The 18,050-nt window shown below is 41.9% G+C and overlaps 1 protein-coding gene across 2 annotated transcripts in view; it reads right to left on the bottom strand.

The window, feature by feature from the left end:
* The window catches only part of sh3d19.L (SH3 domain containing 19 L homeolog), a 70,759-nt gene extending 56,533 nt beyond the window's left edge, over positions 1-14,226 (bottom strand). Inside the window, exons 1-2 of one of the 2 annotated variants that reach the window (XM_018231447.2) lie at positions 13,339-14,226; positions 3,925-4,127 (exon numbers count right to left, since the gene is read on the bottom strand). In XM_018231447.2, coding sequence (XP_018086936.1) covers positions 3,925-3,955 — 31 coding nt within the window. In that variant the 5' untranslated portion in view covers positions 3,956-4,127; positions 13,339-14,226. The remainder of the gene's footprint in view (positions 1-3,924; positions 4,128-13,338) is intronic. The other variant, XM_018231439.2, reaches the window with a different exon arrangement.
* Positions 14,227-18,050: the final 3,824 nt, after the last annotated feature.

Raw genomic sequence — 18,050 nt, 5'->3', positions numbered from 1 at the left:
CTTCCAACAATATGTCACACACATGTGGATAACTCTATAGTACTAACGCAATAATGCTGTTTGTAGCAGTGCAGGGTAACAGGAAAAAAACTTAGAAACGATGTTGGTCTTTTAAGGTTGGATTTTGTTTCCAACTCCATTTAGTCCTATAGCTATCCCTCTCCATAAGTACTTAATGTTCGATGGATTCCACACCCTCAGCTTACACTCCCAATATGTAATTTTTTCCAACCTCACACTTCTTTTGTTTTTTTTCTATCAGATCAGATCTGAGCATGCCCAGCCCTTGTTAGCTTCAGCCCCTAGAAATAGACTCTCCAGCTAGGCAGTTCTTACACCCCAGCAGAATTATATCTCTTGCACACCAAACCCACTATCATTGCCTAGTGATATTAACCCATACAGCCCGAAGGATCTCAGACTTTTTAACTCTTATGATCCATAGCTCTGGTTGTTTATAAGCTCAGTATTAGGTACTTTTATAGAAATCCAAGCTTCCTTACTCTCGTGTAAAAACCTTGCAATCATTCCTTCAGCTCTGTGGTGTGGGCCTTTTTACAGAGGTCGCTGAAGCTTGCTTGGCAATGAAAATTTTAGCTTTATTTCTTTAAATCAGAAAGTAAAAGTTAGGGATGCGCAGAATCCACTATTTTGGATTCGGCCGAACCCCCGAATCCTTCGCGAAAGATTCAGCCGAATACCGAACCGAATCCGAACCCTAATTTGCATATGCTAATTAGGGGTGGGAATGGGAAAACTTTTTTTACTTCCTTGTTTTGTGACAAAAAGTCATGAGATTGCCCTCCCTGCCCCTAATTTGCATATGCAAATTAGGATTTGGATTCAGTTCGGCAGAAGGATTCGGCCAAATCCTGCTGAAAAAGGCCGAATCCCGAACCGAATCCTGGATTCGGTGCATCCCTAGCCCAATACTGCATGGCATCAGAACAGCAGTATAGTCTTCCCTTGCAGACAGCCAAAATCAGACTGCCTCTTGCTGACTAGAAGACTTTTATACCCAAGGCTCCCAACATGCTTTGCGGTTCAGTGACATCATACATTTTTAAATAAACAAATATTCAATTTCAAAAATAATTAAAATTTTTACAGGAAGAGCTACACATCAATCAGAGCAGATTACAAAATAAAAGGTAAAAAAAGAAAACTCATTTAAACAAAGTTCCCAGCTATGCTAATGCATATGCACAGCTGCCAATCATTAGGACACCAAACCCAGAGCAAACTGAACAGCCTGAGAAAATGCAGGTAAAAACTATTTTAAACTTTAAATGCACTCGTATCTAAAAGTGTGTTGCATATCTTTGGGGCAAGTTAAAGGTTTTATTCCTAAGAGAACAACTAATGTTTAAATGCTTTAGCGTTTCAGATCTGCAAACAGAAGGTTTCCACAAAGCTTTTAACTGCTGTTGCCATGTTGGGACACAGGAAAAAGAAATGTGCTTCATTGCTGAGAATGGTGTAGGACAGACACGAGAAGTAATGAAAAGAGATGAAGAAGGAGATAGTTTTTGTTTGTGCTGGCCAGCGGAAGAAAGAAAGTGCTGTCCTCCACAGATATCTCAAAAAAAATATTATTTAAGCCACATGACAAGATCCCATATACCATAAAAATCCTATTTGCAGCATAGCAGTTAAATAAATGAATATCTGTGTTTATTATAAGTTATTCGACACACCTTCTCCACACGACTTTCTCTGTTCATCGATTTCTCCGTGTAGCTCCGCCCCCTGCTGGTTAGTCTAAACTTACACTGGAAAGCAGGGCAGGCAAGAGCAGCAGAGTCTGAGTCTAATTAACTCCTCTGTCAGCAAGGTGGAGTACAATGTGGATGGATTATTACAGTCTTACACTTGTATCCCTTCACATCTTAACCCTGACAGTGCCACCCTAATGGAAGTTTTTCACCTGCTGCCTCCCTCGTGTTCATTAGTTGGATACTTATGTAGCATACTGCTGCAGGCTACTTACAGTAACACCAAAAAATGAAAGTGTTTTAAAGTAATTCAATTATAAAATACTGTTCCCATTCACTGGTAAAACTGATGTGTTTGCTTCAGAAACACTACTATAGTTTATATAAACAAGCTGCTGTGTAGCCATGGGGGCAGCCATTCAGAGCAAAGGTTACATAGCAGACACCAGATGCACTCTGTACAATCCCATTGTATTCTATTACAGAGTTTATCTGTTATCTGCTAAGTATCCTTTAGCCTTTTTTAGCTGGACCCCATGGCTATATAATAGCCTTAAGGTGGCCATACACAGGCCGATAAAAGCTGCCGACAGACTGTGTCGGCAGCTTATTGGCCCGTGTATGGGGGCCCCCGACGGGCTTCCCCGATCGAGATCTGGCCGAAAGTCGGCCAGATCTCGATCGGATGGGTTTAAAAATCCCGTCGGATCGCGGCCGCATCTGTTCCGATCGTTTGGCGTTGGGCATATCGGAGGGAGATCCGCTCGTTTGGCGACATCGCCAAACGAGCGGATCTATCCATGTATGGGGACTTTAACATATACTATTGTTGTCTTTCTAAAGCAAACACATACCTTTTACCAATGCATAGCAACAGTACATTATATTTTAATTACTTTAAAATGCTTTTATTTTTGGCTGTTACTGTCCCTTAAGCTGAATCCACATTGGACTCAGCTTGGGGAGGCTTAGCCTACCCAAGCCTTAATTAAAATCTGCCTATCCTATAAACATTAAGTGAACTATGGATCTATTTGAGAAATTTGATCTCTTAAACAGATTCCCTCTCCTTGTGGTGAGCAGTGTGCCGAGCCACAGCTCCCTGACCCTAAGCTCTTACCAACCTTAGCCACTATTGTCAGGGAAATCAATTGGCATTTATCATGGTTGGTTTTCAGGAGTTGTTTGTTATAATTAGGAGTATTCCATTGCGTTTAGAAGAAAGGTGGTTCCGTCTAAATATTCGGAAGGAGTTTTTTTTACAGTGAGAGCTGTGAAGATGTGACATTCTCTCCCTGGATCCGTGGCTGATACATTAGATAGCTTTAGGAAGGGGTTGGATGACTTTTTAGCAAGTGAGGGAATACAGGGTTATGGAAGATTGCCGATAGTTGATCCAGGGACTGGTCCGATTGGCATCTTGGAGTCAGGAACGGATTGTTTCCCCCTCTTAGGGCCCTTACACACAGGCATTTTGAGCTGCACTCCCCTGCGTTCCAGTTTCATGCGTTCAGCCGCAGGGGAACGCAGGAGTAAACACAAGCCATTACTGTCAAGGGGGCTGTACTCACACAGACGCATGTAAGCACCAAACGCGGGTAAAATGAAACATACTGCGCCTCAACCTGCGTTCGGCACTTACATGCGTCTGTGTGAGTACAGCCCCTTGACATTAATGGTGTGCGTTTACTCCTGCGCTCCCCTGAAGGCTGAACGCATGCAGGGGAGCACAGCTCAAAACGACTGTGTGTAAGGGCCCTTAGGCAAATTGGAGTGGCTTCAAATGTTTTGCCTTCCTCTGGATCAACTAGCAGTTAGGCAGGTTATATATAGACGAAAAAAGGTTAAACTTGATGGACGTGTGTTTTTTTTTCAGCCTGACAATGTTACTATGCATGTTATCCAATGCAATAAGAATATTTTCAGCTACCGATACATAGGATGCAGTTTTTTTGTGTGCATTTTTTTATTTATTAAAAGGTATATTATATATTGCTACTGCAGGACTGAACTGTGTGACGCACTGTATTCCTTATAAAACCACAATGCACACATAATGAGAGAAACCTGCTAATGAATAAATATTGCTCTGCCAACCTTCATATCCTCAGGCTAGTGTGTGATCACTACTACAGGAGACTAAGTATATTATCCCCTGTAGACATGTTTTATAAAATAGACAACAGACTACTAGGCCATTAATAGTTACCTCTTCCAAATGCCCATATTGCAGTTACCATCAGTTTCTCAATATCACATAATTTTCCATGTCCATATTCATAATCTTTGTATGGAAGACACCTTCAGTTTTCATCTTTCATTGCCCAAGGTTCTCCATAATGTCCCAGGGCCCCCTAAATGTCCACTAGCCTGCACACAGTGTACTTATTCCCCTTTAAAGTTGATACCTTTCTGAAATATAAAACATAAGGAAATGATGAAAGAACAAGATGGAATTTAGGGGAACAAATGAAAATGTACCTGATTTTTTTTCAGAGTAAATGAAAACCCAGCACACATTTATACACACACTGAGACTGACCTCTCCATACACTCACAAATTATATATACCAATATATATACCAATTGTAGATTTTAGTGTCACTATAGCCTTGGATATTATGTATTGTTTGTCCAAAAAATCATCCAAGCCCCTCTTAAAGGTGTTAACAGAGTCCGCCATCACAACGTCATCCAGCAGTGCATTCCACAACCTCACTGTGAAGAACCACCTACACTGATTCAAATGAAAGTTCTGTTCCTCTAGTCTACAGGAGTGGCCTCTGGTGAGTTGATCCTTTTTAAGGAAAAAAAAGGTCCCCCGGTATCTGTCTATAATGTCCTCTAATGTACTTGTAAAGAGTAATCACATCCCCTTGCAATCGTCTTTTTGCCAGAGAGAGCAACCCTAACTTTGAAAATCTACCCCCATAATTTAAGTTTTCCATCTCATTAACCAGTTTAGTTGCTCGTCTCTGCACTCTCTCCAGCTCATTTACATCATTTTTAAGGACTGGAGTCCAAAACTGCACTGTATCTTCAACGTGAGGCCTTACCAGGGACCTATAAAGGGCAAAATGTCATCTTTTGAGTTACTTAATATTTATTAGTTTGTCCATGCTGCATTTCCTTGCTGTGCCAGAGACTTTAGTTGAATGCTGCTGGCACCCTCTAGTGGATCCACTGAAATTCAAACTATCTTATAAATGACATTCTGCCACCATAATTTCCTTAATTTTATTTCCTTTTAATGATTTTATACACATATATCATGCTTGACAAACTTGCTTGACTTTTAATAGGAAGAACAAGGAACCACATTTATCTCAAACTGCAGCACAAACTTGATCATAACTTTTTCAAAGGGTAAGTCAGAGATGGGCAATATTTCAGGGAACTTAAATGCCTCCCTTGGACACCTAACATGATGTTTTATTCTGATAAAATTTTAACAACACCTCAGTATCTATATTAAATGTAATAATGTACCCCATCTATTAGGGCTCTTACTGACGAGCGGTTGAAGCTGTGCTCCCCTGCGTTCCGTTTTTTCTGCAATCAGCCGCAGGGGAGCGCAGGAATAGCTTTTTTCAATGGGTGCATGTAGGCGCCGAACGCTGGAAAAATGCAGCATGTTGCGTCTCAACCTGCGTTCGGCGCCTACACGCGCCTGTGTGAGTACAGCCCCATTGAAAAAAGCTAAAAAGCTATTCCTGAGCTACCCTGCGGCTGAACGCAGAAAAACGGAATGCAGGGGAGCGCAGCTTCAACCGCTGATCAGTAAGAGCCATTAAGCTAATGGCTGATGTGGAGGATAATCTGCTGGTACAGAAACACCAGTGCCCATGTGATACTGGAGACAAACACTGGATCTGCCATGTCTGCATTATCCTTAATAGATCTGTGTTCCCGTGGAAAAGTTTTTTCTTGCGAACTTTTGAAGGAACAGTGCAAAATATGTCCAGTGGGTTAGTCTGAGCAATTAATTAATTAAATATCAAAGACCTGGAAATTGTTTTTCCAGGGGATATTGTCCTTTCATTTCAAATTAGCAGTAATATTTATCATACAAATGAAGTACTTCCTTTTCTTTAGAGCGTGGTCTTTGCTGACATTTTCTACATTAGCAACCCATAATACAAGATGATACATTTTTTTGGCCTGACTGGCTAATATAAATGGTAGCGATAGCATCCATTCCGACGCGCTGAGATGAAACGCAGGCGTCATGTCGGATGTGCCGAATCTAATGTGCCGGATGATGCAGACTTTATTATTTATTATTACATTACCTCCCTTAAAAAGCTGGAGAGCTGTAGGACACAATGTGAAATCATCCAAAATGCAAAATAAAAGCTGAAGACCAACAACAGTTTGTCTCACAACATCATACTAAAAATATTTAAAACCTTGGTAACAGCTGAGCATACACCTGCCGGGGATTTTGTAATCGCAGATCCCTTTATAAGGGGGCTGAATGCCATCCTATTTGCTTTTTGTATGTAGTTGATTTTTTTTCCATCCCAGACTACGCACCTATATGGTTAATACTACAGAATGTAACTTATGTGCAGCATTTAAGTCAAAATGCCAGAATGTTATGTTTGCAGGGAATTTCAAGCAGGCTGAACTTGTTCTTGAGTCACTTCAATACATACAAGGATGTGAAATATCTGAATACATGGCTGATTTGTGTGGCGTTGTTTCTTTTTCCTTAAGGTAGTCTGCTATTTGTCTTAAACTATCTGTGATATGAGTCATTAGCAGTGTACACTCCCTAAAAAATACCATCCCAACCCAATCAGTCAGCTTATCGTAGTCAATCCCTGCAGCACAGCACAGAATAGAGTTGTGAAATAACTATAACCAATATACAAGATCACTCCTAACGCTTTATTTAACTAACCATGTGACGTAAAAGGCATACATTTATAATACAGCCTAATTTGAAAGTCCAGTAATACAGGTATGGAATCTGTTATCCAGAAACCCTTTTATCTAGAAAGCTCTGAATTACGGAAAGTCTGTCTCCCGTCAGGGCCGCAACTAGGGGTAGGCAGAAGAGGCACCTGCCTAGGGGGCGCTGGGCAGGTACCTGTCTTCTGCCTACCCCTAGTCCCTGTTCGCTGCTCTCCCCTGACTGCCTCCCTCCCCTCCGGCGCATGCATGCTCACACTGCGATGGAGAGGGGCCTGCGCCTGCACAGTGTGGGAGCGTGGTGGCCAGCTGGGTTGTTTAGGATGCCCGGTCGGCTTGACCAAGTGCCGTTTCCCTTAGACTCCATTTTATCCAAATGTTTAAAACTGATTTTCTTATTCTCTGAAATAATAAAACAGAACCTTTTACTCAGGCCCAACGAAAATATAATTAATCCTTATTGGAATCAAGCCTATTCGGTTTAATTAATATTTAAATGATTTTCTAGTAGACTTAAAGTATGAAGATGCAAATTACAGAAAGAACCCTTATCCAGAAAACCCAAGGTCATGAGCATTGCGGATAACAGGTCCCATACCTGTACCATGAAAATGGCCAAGATGCTGTCCCCCATATGTAATAAACACAATGTTTGCCCAGGTGTAAGAACCCATAGCAACTAATAGCATTGGAGCCCTTTAAGGGTTAGTTCACACGAGGAGATTCGGGGAGATTTTGTCGCCTGGCGACTTTTCATTATAGCGGATGGGAAGACACGAGGAGGCGGTTCGGGGAGATTGTCGCCCAGAAGTCGAGTCGATTAGTTGCCAGGCGACAAAATCTCCCCGAATCTCCTCGTGTGAACTAACCCTAAGAGAACTAAATTGTGTAAACGTAAGCACAGTGCAAGGAAAACAAATAAATCTGCTTCAGAGAAAATACTTTTACTTGTACAGAACTGCAATAACTGCCATATAAGGCCATACGAATATTCTTTATTTTTTGTTGTTACTGATCATTTAGCGATCATCTTACTTGCTAACCTTATTTAACATTAAACCTATAGTTTAACAAAAGAAAATAAACCGTAGCTGGAACAGAAACTTCTTTTGCTGTACATCAGCATTTGTACATCAGCAAAAACAAGCCATATATCTAGTGCTTTAGAAGAGGTTTAGAACACAGTTCAAGGTCTAGAGAAACAATGTCGAAGTTTTTAGCTATAAGAGTAAATGTGCAAAGAAACCAATATCCTGCACATAAAATAAGCCATAATTACGTATTTTAATTTCTGTTTAATGCAAATGAAGGAATAACCCTCCTAATTTTAACCCTCTTTATTATGCACAGTAGTAAAAAAAATACAGTATATACATTTAAGGGCAGATTTATTAAGGGTCGAGCTGTGTTTTCCATAAAAAAAATTAGAGTCAAAAAACGTTTTTTCGGGCTTTCGATATTTATTATACCCTGACCCTAGAAATAGCTTGAATTCGAAAAAATACACCATCTAAAACCTGTCAAGGTCATGTAGGAGTCAATGGCAGAGATTCCTTGAACCATTTGAAGATGTTAATAGCCTTCATGATGTTCGAGTTGTTTTCAGAGGGTTTCACTAAAAAACGCAATCATTTCGAGCAATTTGAGTTTTTTCGCGCGGCCGAACCAAATCCAAAAAAGTACGTTTTCTTCACACAAACAAGGAAGTCATCAGTTTTTAACCATGTGCTAACACATGCAAATTAGGTTACAGATTAGGTTCCTTATTCGGTGCATCCCTACTACAAAATGATTTAAAATAAACATAATCAGTGCAGCCCTTCTAACTGGAATTAGAATAACAAGACAAAATCTAATTTTAAATAAAATTTAAAGGCATAGTGTACCATTCTTTTGTAATAAAGTGGGTTCTATACTGGCACTCCCAAATATAAGACAATGTCAAACAAGTGTCCTTAAATAAATATATACTTGAATATACGGTAGACGTTCCTAAATGTAGCATTCCCTTTTTGGAGGATGGTGTTCTACTTAACGAAGCCAAATTATAGGGAAGCAGATTTTTTTTGGCCAGACTCACTGATATAAAGATCCAGACATAACACTAAAGACCATAATTTACAATATAACTATGTTCAACTTGAAAATCTTTAAACCAATTTGATATTTAGAGTACCAAAAATAGCTTTGGTGTATATACTTTATTTTGTATGTCCAGTCAAAGAGCCTCCTTGTTGTCTTAACAACAGCTGAAATAATTTCTCTGAGATATACAGACAAAAGGCTGCTAGGGTGGCTGGCAAACACATGCACTGCGTCTCTATAGCTGAAAGAATTATAAGAAACAAAGCAACTAAGGCCTCATTTATACTGATGTTTTGTTTTCTATTCAAATCCAGCTATTCATGGCACACAGCCAGCACATTTATAAGTTCCACAAGTCGCCCCACGCTATGCAATCTGACTACAAGTGTGGCATGTAGAAACTTTGGTCCTATCATAACAATTGCTTCGATTTGCAGTAGTGCTGGCCCTCCTATGAACATCAGGCCTGCTAATATTCAACCAACAGCAAAAAAAAAAAAAGCAAGGGGTCAGCAACGTAACTAGAGGGGGGCAGGCCCTGGCGCAGGACGCGCAGCCGGACCCCACACCCCCTCAGTAAGCCCGGAACTGGCCGGAATAAGCGGCACGCAAACTGCCGGGGGGCCCTGGGGGGGTGCGGGCCCTGGCCCAAACGCACCCCCTGCTCCCCCGGTAGTTACGCCACTGCAAAGGGTTGCACTGAATATACTCTGCGACAAATAGGGGAGCTGTGTCTTTAGTAGATCAAGTGCAACTCTCTTCTTCTTTTGGCTATAGTTCTCTATACAGGTATGGGATCTGTTATCCAGAATACTCGGGACCTGGGGTTCTCCGGATAAGGGATCTTTCCGTATTTTGAATCTTCATGCTTTATGTCTACTAGGAAATCATGTAAACATTAAATAAACCCAATAGGCTGGTTTTGCTTCCAATAAGGATTAATTATAACTTCGTTTGGATTAAGTACATGATAATGTTTTATTATTACAGAGAAAGAGGGAGACAGCCTTTCCATAATTTAGAGCTTTCTGGATAATAGATCACATAACTGTACTGTAATATTATACAGTGCTGTGTATCCTAGCGGTGCCATAAAGTTCAACATACATACATGGCACATTAGCTTTCAATAACTAATAACAACTCAGTGAGTAGATTTGAGGCTCAGTGTCAGTTTTAAGTGAAAAAACTTGCTTCTTTCCTTCTCTACTTTACATGGTTTAAAGCTGGCCATGTAATTACATCGGCTTTGACTGCCACAAGGGCTCACTGCCCATTACCCACTGCGATTGTTGGTCTGGGGACTGAATGGCCAACACAGACCTGTGGCCAATATGGTAGTGATACAGACAAGCAGAACATGTTTTACTCTCTAATTTCCTCTTCTTCATTCTAAAACGAATAACTAGCAATAGAAATGAGAGACACCAACATATGAAAGAATAACATCTATAAATTGGTGGGTGTTAAGATAGATGCTATGGCAATTGATTTAACTAAACATACTTAGTGACACAATTTGGAATACTAGCCACTTAAAGCAGTTCCAACACTTTTTTCAGTTCAGCTGTTTTCAGATAGTTCGCCAGAAGGAATGACTTCTTTCAATTACTTTCTACTATTTATTTGTGACCGTTTTTCTAATGTTAAACTTTCATTTTTCACCTTTGTATGTCTTTCTAAAGCAGCTCTGAGATGGGGGTTGCTGACCCTAAATGGTTCTGAATGATACATTTGTTGATACATTTTACATGAATTGATACATTTCTTATCTTTTGATCCCGCTGTGCAGAATCCCTGAGTTTCATTAAGGGCAACTGTTAGAATTGATAAAATATTGTGAATATTCCACAGATGCTGCTGAGAAATGTATCAACTAAAGCAAGGGCCAGATGGGGCAGAAATCAGCCTGTGAAATCCAATCCGCATGCCAATTTCAGCCCCCGACCGCTAGCAGAACGTCTGTTTTCACGTCCGGAAGCCTCGTGTTTGCTCTGGCGGATTTTGGCTCAAAATGAAAAGTCTCGAGATTCTTTGTATTCCAACCTGTATATCATTTTTTCATTTTTTTTTTTTAATTCCTGACAGAGGTCCTGGTTTAGGACTGAAACACAGAATAAAGTCTCCTTTTTGCATATTGTACAAACCCGTATTGTGCGAGTTTTTGAGTTTTGCTTTATTTGCACACACACACAAAAATAAGTAAATTGAGATGAAGTGTCGTCTTTACTTTAAGGGGATATTTGTCTTCCAAAAGTTCAGTTCAGTTGTTTACATATTGTTCACCACAAATAAAGACGTTTTTTTCAAATACTTTGCATGTTTTATTTTTTACCGTTTTCCCAAAATTTAAGCTTAATGTTCCTGAAGTTTCAGTCTGGCAGTTCAGTGATCCAAGTGCAGATTCTGAACTGTTACAATTTGCTGTATTAGGCTAGGGGCAGAAACCAGCCTGCTGAAATACACAGCCCCATTTCAGTCCACGACCACTAGCAGAGTCCTCTTCTGTATTCGCGTCTGGAAGTCTTGAGTCGGCTCTGGCGCAATCACACTTGGCGGATAATGGCAAAGAATCTCTAGACTTTGCATTTTGAGCTAAAATCTGCCTAGTGTGTTTGTGCCAGAGCCAACTCAAGGCCTCTTGATGCACACAATATGCTTTTATTCTATGTTTCAGTCCTAAAGCAGGACCTTTGTCAGGAATTGCAAAAAAAAACAAAAAAAACGATAAACAGGTTAATATAGATGTCTTAAATTAATTTAATTAGTGCCAAATAGCTTGCTGGTAATTAGCAAGCAGATACTATGCTCTGAGTCATAATGGAAGGCACAGGTTTAGATGGGGAACGGCAGTCATCAAGTAAGTTAATGGCACATGATTACTGACATCCTGTTGTTCTCTGAGCACCTAATCATGCAAGTGTCTCACAGTGGTGATTTTTGGTTTATTGCACCCCAAGGAGCAAGTATTCACAATCTGGATGCTCACTCTGTTGCTCTTACTCTCTGTCCCAGATACACGTACACCTCCAGTAATGCTGCTGTGCAATAACTTTTATTGATGAATGGGTTTTAGGCTGGAACTACATGATGCGTCTTCTTGAGATCCGACGTGCTGAGAAGAAGCCGATGCGAGGAGACGGATGCGGCGAATATAAGGTATTAGAAATGTCGGACCTTGTCACTGCATGCATCTGACACGACTGTCGGATGAAGACGCAACGTGCAGTGGTCGCATCCGACAGTTGTGTCAGACGCACGCAGCGACAAGGTCCGACATTTCTATTACTTATCTTATATTCACCGCCTCTGTCACCTCGCATGTGCTTCCTTTCATCCTGTTGGATCTCAAGAAGACGCATCGTGTAGTTCCAGCCTTAAGGTGGCCATAGATGCAGATAATATCGTACAAAACTAATTTTGTACAATATTCGGTGTGTGTATGCAGGCACGTTTCAGGGGCTGCTGCCGCCTGAGGCAGCAGCCCCAATGCCGCCCCTCCTCCTGCTCCGCTCTTCTAACTACCAGCGTCGGAGCGGGTGGAGGAGGGGCCGCATCGCTAGTGCAGTGAGCGATATTGCGCTCGCTGCGCTAGAAGAGCGGAATTTCCGTTTTAAAAAACGGAAATTCGGCTCTTAAAGTTACCAGAGGCGGCTTTTTGCCGCCCCTGGTAACTGCCCGCTCCGTGCCGCCTGAGGCAAGATTCTCACCTTGCCTCATGGCCGGAGCGGCCCTGTGTGTATGGTGGGAAAAGAGCCGACCGTTATCGTTAGAAGACTTGGAAATCGGTCGGCTCGTTGATTGGGCTGTTGAAAAAATTTGATCAGATGCCTTTGAAGTCACCCAAACATCAGCCATTGTTAGTGCTGAACCGTCAGATACAGGTAGAATTCTATTGTTTCTACCTGTATATCTGACGAATCAGCTCTACATGTATGTATTGAAACGAACATTCTTTCTTGGAAAGATCTTTTCCAAGAAAGATCATAATTGTTATGTCTATGGCCACCTTTAGTGTCAAAATGACAGCTTCCCACAGAATATGCTCTTTGCCCTATGCCTAATACTAGCTAACTAACTTTAAGCCGAATAACACGTTTTACAAACTGGTTCATGGTTGAGAATGTAAGTGCAAGTTAAAGGGGATATCCTACAATCCACAGAGAATAACACACACACGCGTCTTCCACCTGATTTACAGTTTTGCCTGTGCATCAGAATATCAGAATTTCATAGACTATGGAAGCTGATATCTGCCAAGTGTTTATGATAAGAGGGATTGGGGTTAGTAGGGATGAGCTGCAATGAAGGCTACGGAAGAAAAGACATGGATATATATTAGTGTGTAAGTGGCCACTGGCAAGATTATATATATGATGAGACACTGGGGGGTGTAAGTACAGAGGAAGCAGACCCTACGGCTGCCCCAGGAGGAGTAGGGGGCACCAGGAGGCCCAAATAGTGAGCGATTTCAACATATATTGGTAAAACAGGAAAATCTCTGGATATGTTGGGGTCCCTAATATTAATTTGCTGTGGGGCCCGTGCTACAAATCGGGCAGATGATGAGTGAGAGGGGCAGTGTAAAGCAGACAGGAGCCTATTCCCATTCCCAGGTTACCTGCCGCCTGGTTGAGGTTGGACCTCCTGTGCCTCCTGTTCCCGGCGCTGTCCCTGATCTCTCGCAGCTCCTCTTCTTCTTCCTCCAGCCAGGCTTCAGCCATGAGCAGCTGCGGGCGAGAGCATGGAGGGATCACAAATCCCAGTCCCGTCCTGTCCCCAGTGAAGCGGCGGCACAAGGCCCCTGTGTGTAGTCAGGCGAGTCCCGATGTGAGCGCTTTTATTCAGCGGCTTTGGCTCAGGCGCTTGGCATCTTCCCCCGCGCGCAGCGACTGAATATCCCAATGTTGTCAGCCCAGGGAGGTAGCGCACCTGCTCATATGGCTACTGGCCAGCTGCATATCCTGGGAGAGAGCCTGTCTCCCTCTACTCCAGATCTCCCTCTTCTTATTGGGGCTCTTCCCTGGCGCACAAACTTTGTGGCGAGTAATCGCGCATCCAACATGAGCAGCAGCAGCAGGGCCTCCCTACGTGTGTCAGTCCCCTGGGAGACAGCAGCACAGACCCGGGTACAAGGTGCGAGTGGAGACAACTTCCAGGCCGACTCAGTCCTCACTTCTCCTTCACTTTCGAAATAATCCGGTGTCAACAGGAAATTGTTCCCAGCGATAGTAAGACAAAGGCGGAGGGGAGGGCGGGAGAGAGAGGAGGTACCTGCGGAAAGGAGAGCAGAGCTGCGGCGGCGGCTTCATGTGTCACACACTCATTAGCGCTCATCCCGCCACTCACCTCGTCCTCACTGCGCTCCTCCTCACACTCCATTCTGCCCCTGCTGTCTGACAAACAATGGACACCAACGAGTGTCTCTCATACACATCTGTACAGCTGGAGCCGCCGCGCATTCTTCTGTCTGACACTAACGGAAACGTTATTTTCTCTAAAAGGTCACATAACATTCATAGCCCTAACGTCCCGTGAGGTAGCCACTGGAGAATGACTCCGCCACACAATCACACTCTTCACAAATACGATTATTTTCTTACAGTTTTAAAGGGGAAGTATTGTCCCCGATTATCACAAGACAATTCTGGTTTATGATAATTTAGTGCTTTGTCCCTTTATATTTCAGTACATTATGATGTGAATTGGAATATATCTGATGTGAATGATGTGAAAAAAATGATGTGGATTGGGATATATACAGGGCTATCCAGGGCCGCCATTCAATCAAGGGGCCCCATACAACAACATTTTTGCAGCCCACCCCAGATCCTGCCCACTCCACACCACAGTTAAAAGACCACACAGACATCAGCGCTAAAAAAGCAACCCCCCCCACACACACACACAAGTTATAAAAAGCTATTCATGGTCAGGGCCCCTAATAAGTTTAAAAAAAAAACATCGACGCCAGGGCCCCCATAAAAGTTGGTGGTCAGGGCCCCCTACAAGTTAAAAAAAAGAATTGGTGACCAGGGCACCCCTATAAGTTAAAAAAAAAAAACATTGGCGCCAGGTCCCCCATAAAAGTTTTTTTTTACAAAAACATTGGTGCCAGGGCCCCCTTACAAGTTAAAAAAAAATTGGGGCCCCATAAAATATTTTTTAAAAATTTGAACTTATGTATATAACTATCTCTCTTCCTTATAGAAGAAAGGAGCTCTGTAACTTATGGCTGCTGAGAGTTGTAGTTTACAAACACTTGGAGGGAGTTACATTAATTTACCCAGGTCTAGACTGGCAAGCTGCTTGTTGGAGTCAGGCCAGAGAGAAGGCAAAGTTCAGGGGTAGTTTATCAACCTTATCAGTAGTCAGTCACGCGTTTCATGTCAGTGCTACAGGGTGCACTTCATTTCAATAGAGGGAAGTGCTGCTTTTGTTTATGGCAATAACTACTCGCTCATTTTTCTCAGCTTGCAGAAATATTGTAGCATGCACCTCTGCAACTTGATCCATTTTATGAGTGCTCCCTGGGAAACATACATCTGTGCCTCTAGGCAAGGTTATTTAATGACCAATCAGAGCTCTTATCTCAAGATATTATTCAATTATATATTAGCACGTGCAATTGTGCATCAACTACACATGGGATTCAAGTATTTCATAATGACTGAGGTGAGGTGTATTCATATGTCACAGGCAAAATCACCTACCTAGGGACCTATTTATACAGTGGTCAAGACGTTATATAAAATAAATGGTGTATTTATAAAGCTTACTCCTTAAAAATAGTTGTATGCATGGCATTTTAATCAGTTAAATAAAACTGGCCCCTGTGCATTTATACAGGTGTGTATTTTCTTTGACACTGTCCAAATGCCAACATTTATGCCATTATTTTAAACTACCTGAGAGTTGAAGCCTCATTTATAAAATGCAGGTCAGGGTGCAAATTTCATGCATTAAGTTGCACATTTGCATCCTGCCTGCACTTTGCAGAATAGTTGCAGGTCTTTGAGCTTTGAAATTGAGCACTAAAAGCTGCATCTGCCACAAGAATACTGTGCTAAGTGTCAGACTGGGACACCAGGGGCCCACCCAAAAACCTTAGATCAGGGGCCCACCAAAAGACCTTAGATCAGGGGCCCACTGTCAGTACTATTATAATTACTCTCCATACACAACCTTTATTCTGCTAGTCTCTTTTCTTTACATGCTATAATCTATTATTCAATCTATTTAGTCTCTTTTTCTCATAGAAATAGGTAATGGCCATGAAATATGCCAAATGTTTTACAGTAGGGGGGCCCACTGACACCTGGGTCCACCGGGAGTTTTCCTGGTATCCCTGTGGGCCAGTCCGACACTGACTGTGCTGCCTGTGTTCAACAGCACTGTATGTATTTATGATGGACGGAGGGAGGGAGGGAGGCATATAGGGGTCTTGGACCTACAGGAGCACTTTATGGACAGAGTTACACTATGATTTGCAGCTTTAGTTAGATTTACTATTTGGCACAAGTTGCAGAGTAAGTACCCCAGATGCAAGTGCATGAGCATCAAGGTATCTGGATTTACAAAGTAATTTGACATACTTTTTTTTCAAGAAAAAGAGAAAAATTGCCATACAATTCTTCCTTGCATCATTTGTGAGACTTTCCTTTTCATCATGAAAGAAGGAGCTAAAGGGGTTGTTCACATTTAAGTTAACTTTTAGAAGATTATAGAGTGACTAATTATAAGCAACTTTTTAATTAGTCTACATTATATATTTTTTACAGTTTCTAAATTATTTTCCTTAATTTTCTGACTCTTTTCAGCTTTCATATGGGGGTCACTGACCCCTTCTTAAAAACAAATGCTCGCTACATGCAACTTTTTATTACTCATCTTTCTATTCAAACGCCCTCTTGTTCATATTCCAGTCTCTTATTCAAATCAATGAATGGTTTCTAGGGTAATTTGGATCCTAGAAACGGGATTGCTGAAATTGCAAAATGGAGAGCTGCTGAATAATAGGCTAAGTCAGTGTCGGAAAATACCCGGTGGGCCCCGACCCTAGTGGGCCCCCGCCGGGCCAGACCCCCTGTCCCAAACAGTTTTTTTAAAAAGAAAAAAAGATTTTTTTTCGCGCATCGCAGCGCCGTTTGCGCATGCGCGCCTAGCAGCATTTGCGCATGCGCTCCTAGTGATCTTTGGGCATGTGCAATGCGCCGCCTGGGCAAGTATGCCGAGCGGAGCTTCGCCTAACAGTAGGTAGTGGGGGCCCTGCACAGCAGTCCCCAGTCCGCCCCTGGGCTAAGTAACTCAAAAAAGGAGATAAAAAAGGAGGTTTAAAAGGCTGCTACAAAACTCACCCCCTGTGTGTTTACCTTAGTGTAGCTCCATTTTTATTCCGGGTGCTCTGCCATCAGCGTTCCCACTGAAATAATGTTTGCTCAAAGAAATGGAAAGACGGCACTCTGGTTAAATAAAAAGGTGGTTTATTCCAACAGGTCACTAACCAACATCCCCTGACGCGTTTCGGGAGTAACTCCCTTAATCTAGCCTATGATTAAGGGCGTTACTCCCGAAATGCGTCAGGGGATGTTGGTTAGTAACCTGTTGGAATAAAGGTGGCCATACACGGGCAGATAAAGCTGCCGATATCGGTCGTTTGGACCTATTTGACAGCTTATCTGCCCGTGTATGTGGGCTTCCGACGGGTCATCCCGATCGATATCTGGCAACGATATCGATCGGGAAGGTTGCCCGAACGCACTAATTACCCCCGATATAGCCACGCAGTTTAGTGGCATATCGGGGAAAGATCCGCTTGTTTGGCGATGTCGCCAAACGAGCGGATCTTTAAGTCTATGGCCACCTTAAACCACCTTTTTATTTAAGGGCTTTACTCCTGAAACACATCAGGGGATGTTGGTTAGTGACCTGTTGGAATAAACCACCTTTTTATTTAACCAGAGTGACGCCTTTCCATTCCATTCCATTTAAGCAAACATAAGTAACTCAAAAACCACAAATAAAAAAATGAAAACCAATTGAAAATCCGCCCCACCCCAGTTTTCTCTTCCCCCTTCGCACTATATAGTTCTTATAATATTTGAATATGATCATACGGTATTTCACTGCATAATAAACAAAAAAAAAACAAAAAACAAATGTTCTTTATTCTTGTCCTTTTGAACAAATGTGGGAAATACATTCTAGCATATGTTTTTTTCTGTAAAGCTTTAATAAATACAAAGTTTAAAAGAAAATCACTCTCTATATCATTCTGAAACTCAAATGTGAACAACCTCTTTAAAACAAATTTACAAAAAAATCAGCAACCCT

This window comes from Xenopus laevis, chromosome 1L, assembly GCF_017654675.1.
Source record: "Xenopus laevis strain J_2021 chromosome 1L, Xenopus_laevis_v10.1, whole genome shotgun sequence".
NCBI classification, from domain to species: Eukaryota; Metazoa; Chordata; class Amphibia; order Anura; family Pipidae; genus Xenopus; species Xenopus laevis.
The sequence above is the reverse complement of the archived record's forward strand: the minus strand, read 5'-3'. Positions and strand labels throughout refer to the sequence as shown.